The sequence below is a fragment of the Sphaeramia orbicularis genome, chromosome 19 (assembly GCF_902148855.1).
Source record: "Sphaeramia orbicularis chromosome 19, fSphaOr1.1, whole genome shotgun sequence".
Classification (NCBI taxonomy): Eukaryota; Metazoa; Chordata; class Actinopteri; order Kurtiformes; family Apogonidae; genus Sphaeramia; species Sphaeramia orbicularis.
The window spans coordinates 32,946,058-32,958,278 of record NC_043975.1 but is presented as its reverse complement, the minus strand read 5'-3'; the positions used below and the strand labels follow the sequence as shown (position 1 = coordinate 32,958,278).

The following is a 12,221-nucleotide window of genomic DNA, read 5'->3' as shown; positions in this document are numbered from 1 at the left end:
GGGTTCATGGGAAGTTAGTGATGCTTTTACATTTCAGAGCAAATCCTGCTGACGGTGATGCAGAGGTAATGCCGTAACCCTTTCATGATATTACTGCAGTGGACTGTTATTCCGTCTGGAATTAAAGCTACATTTTTGCAGTAATGACTCCAAACCTTCATTTCATTAATTTATTTGTTTTGAGCAGAAGAAAAAAATTTAACATTTTTTGTGTACAAGGAACTAATAGCAGAGCAAATACATTAATAAATAAAGGTGATCAAGACCAAATAGCAATTCCCACGTTCACTAGCAATAACAAAATAAATTCACTATGTACTGCTCAAAAAGCCTTAACCTTAATTATGCCATTGTGTTTTCTGATATTGTTTACACTGATTCTAATGTAAATGTTGCTGTGATACTTGAATTTCCCCACTGTGGGATAAATAAAGTCTTATCTTATCTTGATGTATTTTTTAATGAATCCAAAACATGTGGTTATGAAGAAATTCTCTAAAAATCTACAGTTTAGAAAATAGTTTGTTCAGTTTAATCCTTGTTTCCATGTCCATTTTCCATGTCAATCTATGTTTTTTTTGTAATTTTGTCTCAGTGACTGAAGTTTCCCGGAATCTAGTCACTGATTCATGACATTCAACACACTGGACAGTTACATTTCGCACTGAAATAATAAGATTTCTTGAATTAGCAATATAATAGTTATGTGGAAAGGGCTTTACTGATGTGTTTATGCCCAAAACAGTCAATACCAGTACATGTTAAACTGTTGATGCATGGAATACACCACAAGGAATAGCTGGGTATTATGCTAAAGAAATAAGACATTGAAGAAATCTATATGTTTTATGTCAAAAATACCACTAGTTTATTAACAATTCATGCATGAAAGGGTTAAAGTCAACTGTTGATTTTATGAATAATTACACTCTGATTAGTATCTATTTAAAGTGACTGTATATAAATAGAGTGGCTCCTGTTCTGTATTCTGTATAAATGGATGTATTTTCTTCTCCACTCTAGAGGTGAACTTATAACACTTTTTCCAGTCGGACCAAGGCCAGGAGAGAAAATGATTAACTGCTTCCTACCAAAATATTTGTCACGTACAGTGTCTGATCTGACAGACTGCCAAACCTCCAGCCTCATGAAAAAATTACTCACATAAATCTTCACTGCACTTCATGGCTGACCAACCATTTGGAAAACACTTGATTCATATATTGATTGATAGTGTCATCCTCAGCACTGAATACCAGAGGAGACACACTTTTAAGATTTTACATGATTATAAAAATCACTCTATAATTAAACTTAAAACAGTTATATGTCAGATACTGTGACACATACACAATCGTACACCCTCTTTGAATTCTATGATTTTTTGTATCAGGATATATTTATGCTTAAAAAATTCTATTTTTTATCGGGTTCTAAAATTTTTAAAATCTAACTTCAAGTGTAAAACAACACACAGCAGATTCCACTGTGCCATTTATTTGTTTAACAAAATGAAACTATAATGGGGAAGCAGTGTGTGAGAAATAACCCTGTATTTAAATAGACTGTGGAGACAACTTTAGCAGCAATAACCTGTAGTATCCATTTTTACTGTATCAGCCTCTCACATTGTTGTAGAGGAATTTTCACCCACTCTTCTTTACGTTGGTTCAGTACATTGACGTTTGCGGTGTTCTCATGATTCTATATGGGTCAACTGAGGGACTTTTTGAGTTTCCTTTACAGGGTAGCATAGTTGACAGGTATAGTTGACATTTTTGCTGTTTTCAGGCCTAAAATCGACATAACCATAACACCACAACTAAGAAAGAGGAGAAAGAGTATATCTTGGAGTCTTTCCAGTGCTTTCTTCCGGAGGAAATGACATCATGTGGAGCAGGTCATGTTTTTTGGAATTAACACACTTCCTTGAGAGGTGTTTTTGTAATGGGTAACTTAGGTGAAAGTGATTTCTCAGACCCAGATATAATTTGTTATTTTCCATATAAAATTAGATATATTGCCAAAAAAGAAAAATCTATCATGATTATCTCAACTTTATAAAAAGATCATAATCAAAAGAATTTATGAATAAGCTCATTTTATTATTGTTTATTTCATGAGGAGGTGGTTGTTATTAAATTCAGACAGTTATTTTGTAGACATTTTAGTATATTAAGTCATTAATTAATTATGTATTAATCATTTATTAATAAGTGATTGTTTCCATAATTAAATAATTATGGAATTTTTAAAGACAGGATCACAATGAGCATAAAAAACATTAGTTTTGTTTTTGTTTTTTTACTTTTAATAAACATGTATGCAAGACATATCCTATGGACTTCAAAAGTCCCTCAATTATATATTGACCCATATGTGCAAATTTCTGTACATGCATTACCTATCAAGTGTGGCTCCTCTATGGCTTTTCCAGATCAAAGAATGGTGGTTGTTGTGTATTATACAGATCATAAAGTGTATACTTGGTTACATGAATAAAACAGACTTAACTTGAAATGCAATGAGCTTTTTTTTAAGCACATTTTACAATCCAAGTGTTGAGAAATGAATCACACAGGCCCGGCAAAGACATTTTATTTTCACACTGGCATGGATATGTGAGAGGAAAATATTCAGCAGCTTTGTGCAATGTCCGATCAAATTCATGAATCTATTTATTAAAAATTCAGAGCAGCAAACATCTTAAGAAAACACACACACACACTACAATGAACGGACTACATGAGGTAAAACTACACACTGCTAAAAGCGCTATTATATCAAAATAATTTTGTTTCTATTATTGCCAGGAACTAAAACACAGCTCTTGTGCTCATGTCCAGGTAGGACCCCTGGGCATGGGCGTGACCATGCTGGTGCTGTCTGTACAGATGCCTGAGTGGGATGGTTAGGGATGGGTGTGGGTCCTGACAAAGCCGGAGAGGGTAGGATGAAAAGGGAGGGTAGAGGGCTGGGGGAGCAGAGGGAAGGGGTGGGTCCAGCTGAGGGAGGAGAGACGGGTGGTGTCGTACCATCTCCGGACGATAGGGGACAGCGGCGTTGAACTGAGAGATAGCACTGATATCCACTGGAGGGTATGAGGAGGAGGAAGGGGGGGCAGGGGGATTGGGAAGGGTCTGAGGGTGGGATGAGGCATAAGAGGAAGAGGATGGCTGGGAAGGAGGGTGAGGAAGGGAGGAAGATGAGTGAGGGAAGGGGGGAGTCTGGGTCTGGTGGCTCAGATTTGGGAGGTGCAGGGCGGTGTGGGCGGGACCGGGGGACATATTTGGAAAAGACAGATTCTGCATGTGAGGAGGGAATGCAAAGGATGAGGAGGCACTGTACGCAGGAAGAGAGCCTGAAAGAGTGGGAGGAGGAGGTTGGTTTTGGTTGGGGAGAGGCTGAGCACTCACAGGATTTGGGGGCAGTAAGTTGGGGCAAATGAATTCTGCTGAGCTGTGATCACTTGCGTTGGTGATTGGTTCTCCATGGAGCACCTGGCTGGGCTGGCCGAGCAGAGGATGAGCCGACATTTGGTCCTGCAGGCCTGACTGACATGCAGACGACGGCACAGGGAAGGAGGAGGTGTCAGGAGGTGTGTGGGGGCTGATCGCCTCCGAGTCGGTGGCAGTGATGGGGTGATAAGTGTTGGAAGAGGAGGAGGAGGAGGGAGAGGAGGAGGAGGGAGGAAGAAGGAGGGGCTGTGGTGAGGAGGAGTTGGAATGGGGTGGAGTGGGGAAGGTGAAGGAGGTCTGCTGCAGGGAGGGGGTGGTGGTGGAGGAGGGCGGGAGCGTGGGAGAGGAGGTGAGGATAGAGGGGTAGTCGATGGGGGGGATGGTGGGCTGAGGGTTAGATGTGTCTGAGGAGTCAGGGACGGGGAGGGAGGAGAAGGAGGGGGCTGGTGGAGGGAGGGGAGCTGGGGGGAAAGGGGAGGAGGTGGTCTGAGTGGTGGGGAAGACGGAGGTGTACGCTGCCTCACCCAGCTGAGCATCTGACCTGTAAAGGGGACAGAGACGAATCCTGTCAAACTGGTAAAGGATTAGGTGAATACTGAATATTGATTGGATTGGAATTCAGCTCAGTTCAAATATCAGTAATTTGATCAACTTTACTGAGATATTTTCATTTTCTGCATCTATACCTCAACTCCCCTCTAAATATTTTAATGTTACTGCTTTAATTGCTGTTCAGGTTATAGTGTTTCATCTCTTCTCTTCATGCGTGGGTTGAGTTTCAAATGGTTTTCCTTCTTAAAACAGGGCAATTTTTCTGAGCTCATGAAAAGTTGATTTTTTTACTACTTATGTGACAATGAAAGTGTATTTTTTTGTCACGTCGTAAATTAAATATCATTTAATGTAGTTCAAATATGCTCAATCTTAATATGTACAGCAGTAAAATGCATCTTTATACAGTAGTGCAGCTAATACGTGAATCCAAAAAGATCATAGATAATGATAAATCAATGCCAGGGACCATTTTAAAGCACAACCTTTCATAATATACATAGATTTTGATGATTAATACTTATGTACTTTTACTTCAGTGTTTTAATTGCAGAATATATACCTGTTGCAAAGTATTTTCAATCTGAAGTATCTGAAAACTAGAAGCACTCGGAGAGCGCAGACCTCCGCCAAGGCTGATCAGTGGGCCCCCCCGTGGGCCCCCCCACCCCCGATCACCACCAAAATTTAATCATTTCTTCCTTATCCCATTTCCAACAAACCCTGAAAATTTCATCCAAATCTGTCCATAACTTTTTGAGTTATGTTGCACACTAACGGACAGACAAACAAACAAATAAACAAACAAACAAACAAACAGACAAACAAACAAACAAACTCTGGTAAAAACATAACCTCCTTGGCGGAGGTAATGATCAGATCTGAGTACATTTTACATCTCTATTCTAATGATTTTTAATTAATTTAATACATTTTTAAGCAAAAATGCACATTCACTACAGGCTCTTCAGTGCCACCAGAAATTAAATCTAAAGAGAAAACTAGAAGCACTCGGAGAGCGCAGACCTCCGCCAAGGCTGATCAGTGGCCCCCCCCGTTGGCCACCCCACCCCCGATCACCACCAAAATGTAATCATTTCTTCCTTATCCCATTTCCAACAAACCCTGAAAATTTCATCCAAATCTGTCCATAACTTTTTGAGTTATGTTGCACACTAACGGACAGACAAACAAACAAACAAACAAACAAACAAACAAACAAACAAACAAACAGACAAACAAACAAACAAACCCTGGCAAAAACATAACCTCCTTGGCGGAGGTAATTACTAAAGCTGACTCAAAAGAATGATTAGTAAATAAATTCATTTGAAAAACAATAATAAATCTCAAGTTTTTCCTGTGCCTAAAATATGATCATTTATGCTCTGATAATGAATACATCACATATGCACACACTAAATGCACCCACCCTTCGATTATGGCATTTGCCACCTCATTTCCTGCCGTGTTCTCCATCCCGCCGGTCATGGAGATGTTAACGTCAGACATCTGAGAAGCCATGAATGCTTGGCCGAGGTCTAACGTCTGCTCCGAGACCAGTGAGTCCTGGAAGGGGGTCTCCTCTGGTCTGAACCCACAGGTGGGGTCCGGCAGTGCAGGCAGGCCGGCCAGAGCCAGGGCCTGCAGGTCTGCACCAGGCCCTGAGGTGGCCGTGGGCTGTGGGAGAAGCTCCGTGGAATCACAAGGATCACAGTTTACTGAGGAGAAAACAGAGCAATGGAAAATAAGAAAAAAATAAAATAAAAAAAATTAAAAAAAATAAAAAAATATATACATATATATATATATATATATATATATATATATATATATATATATATATATATATATATAAAGATATATATATATGTGGCCACACCTTACCTTATAAAATTACAACAAAGTGACACAATATGAGTGGATTTAAAGTTAAGTTAAGTTAAGTTAAGTTAAGTTAAGTTAGGTTAGGTTAGGTTAGGTTAGGTAAGGCACAGTACGATACAATACGATAAGATAAGATAAGATAAGATAAGTTAACTTAATTTAATTTAAGTTAAGTTAAGTTAAGTTAAGTTAAGTCAAGGTAAGGTAAGGTAAGATAAGATAAGATAAGATAAGATAAGATAAGTTAAATTAAGTTAAGTTAAGTTAAAGTAAGGTAAGGTAAGGTAAGGTAAGATACGGTACGGTACGATACGATAACTTAAGTTAAGCTAAGTAAAGATAAGATAAGATAAGATAAGATAAGATTGTAAAATGTAAATAATTTTTTTGAGATAAACCATTGAATGTAGTTTGATTTACTAAATATTTCACAAAAATAAGTGTCGATTAGGACATGGATGTAGTACCACATATAGTATAGCATTTGGATTTTTAGACTTACTATGTACTGAGTTTATTTTGGCCATTTTAAGACATTTTAATCATTCTTTCAGGAAATTGAAGCTTCTGACATTATTTTGTTGTTGCAGTTTATTTCCACTTGACTCAAAAATATGACAATCAAGTTAGTAGCTCGTATTTACAATCACTAATTGTACTTTAAGTAAAATATCTTGTTACTCTCATCATTAGAGTGTACTCAGTATTATATCATTACATTTTACTACTGAAATTGGTTCAAATTAAATGAACAAATTGTTTAAATATGTCTAGTTTTTTTGATGTGGAAATTTAATGCAACATTTTTTAATTGACTAAGCATTAATACAATCTAGTTTCACTTTCTACTTCACTTGTGATTTGTTTTGTCATCGTCATGTTTGTCATTTACCAATATCCAAGGTTTCAGTCAGGAGAGAGATTTTACGCTTCTGCCTCGCGTCTCTTTGTCTGCAAAATAACAAAATATGTTACGATCAGATCATTCACACAGTGTCTTTACCAGTGGAAGAGTGTATATGCGCACTGTTAAAAGTAGATTACTTTTTGCAGTTCATGCCATCTTCTCTGAAGCCTTTGGCAAACGGGTTGGAGTTGATCTTCAGCTCTGTGATCTGACAATAAAAACACAGACCAGGTTATGACTGGCATTTTTCTTACACAAGCATGTCAAAGTTTAGTCCAGAGCTGCACTCACTGCACATCATTTTGCATGTTGTTGTGGTTTAATATCACCTCATAATATAATTGCCTAGGTCATATTTTTTTTGTGAAATTGTGATATCTACAATGCCAGTGCTTCATTTTGTGCAGATATCACAGTTTTGCCAAAAATATGACTTAGGCCAGTGGTTCTCAAACTTTTTACAGTGGATTACCTGTGGAGAGACATTTGTTTCTTTATTAATCAATCAAATAGAATAGATTTGCAACCAAAACAGAGGTTTGAGAGCAAAAGACAATAAGTGTCAGTCAAAAAAAAGAATAAAGTTTTGCTTGAAAATGAGTCTTCTGTGCTATGTCAAACTCACCAATAGAAACTCCTCTCCCATCCATCATCTTAGGCCCCGCCCATTAAGTGCAGTTTAACTCCCAAACAAAAGTTTTTAACTTGCAAGCAAAGAGGACTGATTTATATGCAAAATGATCTTTTTTGATTGCAACTAATTGTCTTTTGCTCTCAAATCTCTTTTTTGGTTGCAAATCTATTCTATTTGATTGATTAATAAAGAAACTATATATATATTTAATAGTAAATTATGTGTGCAAAATATCAGCTGAAAAGTACCCTCTTTCATTGATAAGAAAAATAAATAAATTGGTCATTAATTAATAAATGAACCCTCCATCAACAAAAAATAATTATTTAGCTACTTAAATAAACTCATTTTGAATAATATAAAATAGAAATGTTCTAAAAATGTTGCCAAAGCTTAAACAAGATGATTGACAATAAAACTATTATATGAATGTATTTATTGTGTTTTATATTACAGCATTAATTTTCATTATTTATTTTGTATTCGGAACATGATGACTTACTTAATGTATTTTTCCAAAAAAATTCCAAGTACCCCCTGGGCTTCTTCCAAGTGCCCCGGGAACCACTTTGGGAACTCCTGACTTAGGCAATTATGCATTGAGGCTGACGATATGTAAATATCTTTACCTTGTTGTTCTGGTATGCAGTGACAGTGATAAACTGAGTCTCAGGGAAAACAAAAGAGTACTGGCCCCCTCCCCACCTCAACACATCTCTGGCTTCAATTACATGAACCCTTGGCTGATAGCGATGGAGTGAGTGGAGGATGATCTGTAAATAAAGGGAAAAGGAAGAGGCTCCATGAGGACAAAGTGTCTGTGCTGACTCTGACCAAACACAGCAGGGTGCTGTCCTTACATGTCCCCGTGCGTCCAGTGTGTTGTTGGTGAGTTTGGCGTAGTGGAAGGAGATGGTGCGGCTCTGCCAGTGGGCTCCTGTGGCAGGGGAGTCTGGGTGGATGAACACCCGGTCTGGAAGCCTGGCCTCTGCCCCGCCCACAGCCTGCCAGCTGCCGCCTTGGAAACGATAGCGAGAGTTGTCCACTGGGACAATGTCCATCAGGAGGATGTAACGGAGAGACGGACTCAGGCCTGACACCTTCATCCTCAACCCTGGGAACATCCGTCTAGCAGGAGGAGGAGGATTAACAGTGTAGAACATTAACCCATAAAGACCCAGACATCTACCAAAATCATGTACTGATATAAACTGTTTAATCCCTATTGATCCACTTATCCATGTAAAGAATCGGTGTAAATGCAGTTTGTCATCTTTTCATGGTCATCAGATATGACCCATTTGGACGTTCAGAGGCTCCGTAGTTACCGTGGAAACACTGTCATCTTCTACAACATTGATTCACCAGTAAAACCCATGGAGTTGGATCAATGACAGTGGATGGAGACACTTGGTTTATGTTCAGTTAATGATAGATTTTGCTGAAAAAGTAACTTTTTTTCTTCAGTTTCCTCTATTTTTGATATAGTAATCTTCAACTTTACCCTGAGCTTTTATGAACATCTACATGATTAGTAAATTAAATGTAGGAAAATACCTGATTTTCACTGAAAAAAACACAAAATACAGAAGATGATATTACAATAAATGATGATGAATCACTTAAGAACGGTTAAATATAGAGAAAAATTAATTTGGGAAGTGCCACAAATGTCACACTGAGTCCTTATGAGTTAAAGAGTGAGGGGTCAAAGGTCAAAGGTCCTGGAATTATACAAGTTATCTCTACACTCTTTTCTCACCTGCCCTTCTTTGTGATGATCATTTCTGTGCCTACAGAGCTGAACTGCTTCCATAAAGAGATATTTTCCAGCTCCATCTTCACCCCATCTTGGCTTTTGGGTGCAGGGTCACTGGGGGGTGGGGGAGGGGCCAGTAGTCTCGGGGGCAGGGCTTTGGCCGCCACATCACACGCAGTGGGGAAAAGTGGCATGTGGGCAGACGGCTCCCGGTCTGTGGGAGCAGAGAAAAGTTCAGTTTCAGGTCAGATAATGCTTATGTGGGTCATTTCTAAAGTATATCTGCTGAGAACCAGATTCTTCTTGCTTTCAGTCTTTGTGCACTGATGGATTCCACTTCAAATTTGTTGCAAACTATATCCTAACTGACTCCATCTATGTCCTGCTGCTAGGTCCACTTTTTATGTTCAGATTTTTGGTAAGTGCAAATAAACTGTCAATCTAGCAAAGAAAGTCACAAAGGAAAGATTATACTGATCAAACCTTAGCACCAGAAGAAAACAGAGGTAGGAGCTTAAAAAAACAACCACATTTGTGCTCTTTAAAGAAAAATTTCATGATATTTTCCACAATAATGAAATAGTCCAGCTTCCACTTTCAGGAGTTTTCTCAGTGTGTTGTGGTCTGACAGATGCATTATAGATGTGGTCAAAAGCTGTTTTTTTAGCTTGTATTATATGTGCTGTAGTTCTTCCTTTAGAAACAATAATACATTATAATGTCAAATATATTGGACAATGCATTATATAGAGCTTGTAAGACTTCTCATTTCTGTTGATCTGAACTATTTAAGGATTCCTCAATTGCAAAATACTTGACTGATACCAAAACTGATGTTGATGATACTAATCTTATTTTCTGTGGGGTTTTTTTCTTTTTTTTCTCACCCCATTAATAAAGAAATGTTCATTATAAATATAAAAATAGTGGCTATTTAAAGTCTTTCAGCCCTTCATCACATAATATTTGAATGAACACAGCTTAAAACATATATATTTAGGAAAAAGCACATCAGATAAAACAGAAACATTTTTTTGCTGAAACCATACTGACCCATATAATTTCATGCAAGTAGTTAGCAATAATTATCAAGATAAATGTCAAATATTTATTTAAAGTGTAAAGGCGGATTTTTTTTTTTTTTTCTTGACTGAAAACTGAAGAAACCAGATGTTTAAAATGGACAGATATTGTCAAATAGTTTTGGAGTAAAACATTGAAAAACTGAAGTCTTCTATAAGCGTATCTGATAGTATAAATAAAATGAACCCTAACCTTATTACAGTTCTATTCATCAAAGTATAAAACTATATTAATGTTTTTTCATGACAGTTTTGTAATCTAGCCTTCTATTTAGCAATAAAACACCTGGACTTATGAGTCCCTATACTTTTGTCCATGCAGAGTGCTATAGGAAGACAAGGTGTCTTTAACATGCATTATAGTAATGTGCATTAAAGTAAATGCTGAAGTCAAGTCCGTATCCTGTGGACATGCAGGGTTTAGTCTCTGAGACTCACGCTCACCTCGGTAAAAACAGTCTCCGAGTCTTTGAGACCCCAGGGTCAAACTGGGATACATCTCCACACTCAGCATGGTCCGTGTCTGTGTTTGCCACCCGTTGTATTCAGCTGCTGTAAAGTAACATACCACTTTTGGACTCCTTCTCCTGAGCTTTACCTCCACGGCCTGAGTCAACCTAAGTAAGCCCTCCTCAGTCCTCAGTCCTCTCAGGTTCTTATCTCTTTGTTGGTCTCTGCTCCAAATGCCCACCTTAGGGACTCGCTCTGTTAAATAGGTGTGTGTGGATTCACACATGAGGCCAAATGGCTCCATTTTCACATGTAGCTCCTCATTTACCTCCACCACATATCCCCCCTCTGGCCTGTCAGGCTGCTCCACAAACAAACAAACACCAACTGCATCAAGAGACCTTTTAACAAATCAGTTTACGTTACTGTCTGCATATGTGATTTGTGTTATTTTACAGCAATGGTAGTAAAACAGGTGTTGTGGTATTTATGGGCAGATTAAAATATTGCAAATCATTCTAGCTGCATTTTATAAAACTTTTTATTTCACTTTATAAAACCATTTGCATCATACTTGAGTTTATAAATAGCTGTTACTTGCTTAGGAAAGATTGTAGACAAAAATTCATTTTGAAATCTAAAACATCTATGTTTATTTCACAAGGTTTACAGTGAAAACACCACATTTTTACTCTTTATTCACATTATTAATTTCTGGTATCTATAAATGAAGTGATAGATAGATAGATAGATAGATAGATAGATAGATAGATAGATAGATAGATAGATAGATAGATAGATAGATAGATAGATAGATAGATAGATGATAGATAGATAGATAGATAGATAGATAGATAGATAGATAGATAGATAGATAGATAGATAGATAGATAGATAGATAGATAGATAGATAGATAGATAGATAGATAGATAGAGAGACAGACAGACAGACAGACAGACAGACAGACAGCATCTTTGTAATTTTGATTTTACCAGTTTGTTTTGTTTGTTCCTTGTTTGTAAAGTTGTCATAAAACTTGAATACCATAAATCGAAGTTTAAAACAAAAAGTAAAAAAAAAAAAAAAAAAATGCATTAACCTCCGAAGACCCAGGAAATGTCAGCAAAGTACAAGCTTTTTTTTGTTTTTTATTAAATAAGTGCCTATATTGGAAGCATCATGATGCAACACTTTTTTCAGTTGTAGTTGTTAAATTTTTTATGGAATGTCTTTTGTGGTGGACAGTTTTCTTTTTTTCTTTTCTTTTTTTTTTTTTTTTTTTGTATGAAGTTGTGAAACTCTTGTCCACAAATGTGGACAGAAAACCCGTAGCTGGGTCTTAGGAGTTTAAATAAGTCCAAAGTTCCCTTCATTCCTCATCCTCAATTCAGCTTTTCCATAGATATTTCTATAGATACCCACATATATTTCCTTTACAGTGTTTCAGCTTAGAGGATCACATTTCAGTCAGGTCCTTGTGGTAACCTTTTT

The 12,221-nt window shown here is 37.4% G+C and overlaps 1 protein-coding gene across 1 annotated transcript; it reads right to left on the bottom strand.

Moving 5' to 3' along the window:
- Window positions 1-2,665: 2,665 nt before the first annotated feature.
- Window positions 2,666-10,847, bottom strand: tbx6 (T-box transcription factor 6). Its single transcript, XM_030163171.1, has 8 exons — window positions 10,724-10,847; window positions 9,201-9,411; window positions 8,299-8,566; window positions 8,068-8,211; window positions 6,942-7,012; window positions 6,790-6,848; window positions 5,443-5,731; window positions 2,666-3,999 (listed from the first exon to the last, which is right to left on the bottom strand). Exons 1-8 carry the CDS (start codon window positions 10,791-10,793, stop codon window positions 2,817-2,819), a joined length of 2,295 nt encoding a protein of 764 aa, XP_030019031.1. The 5' UTR covers window positions 10,794-10,847; the 3' UTR covers window positions 2,666-2,816.
- Between the last annotated feature and the right edge of the window lie 1,374 nt (window positions 10,848-12,221).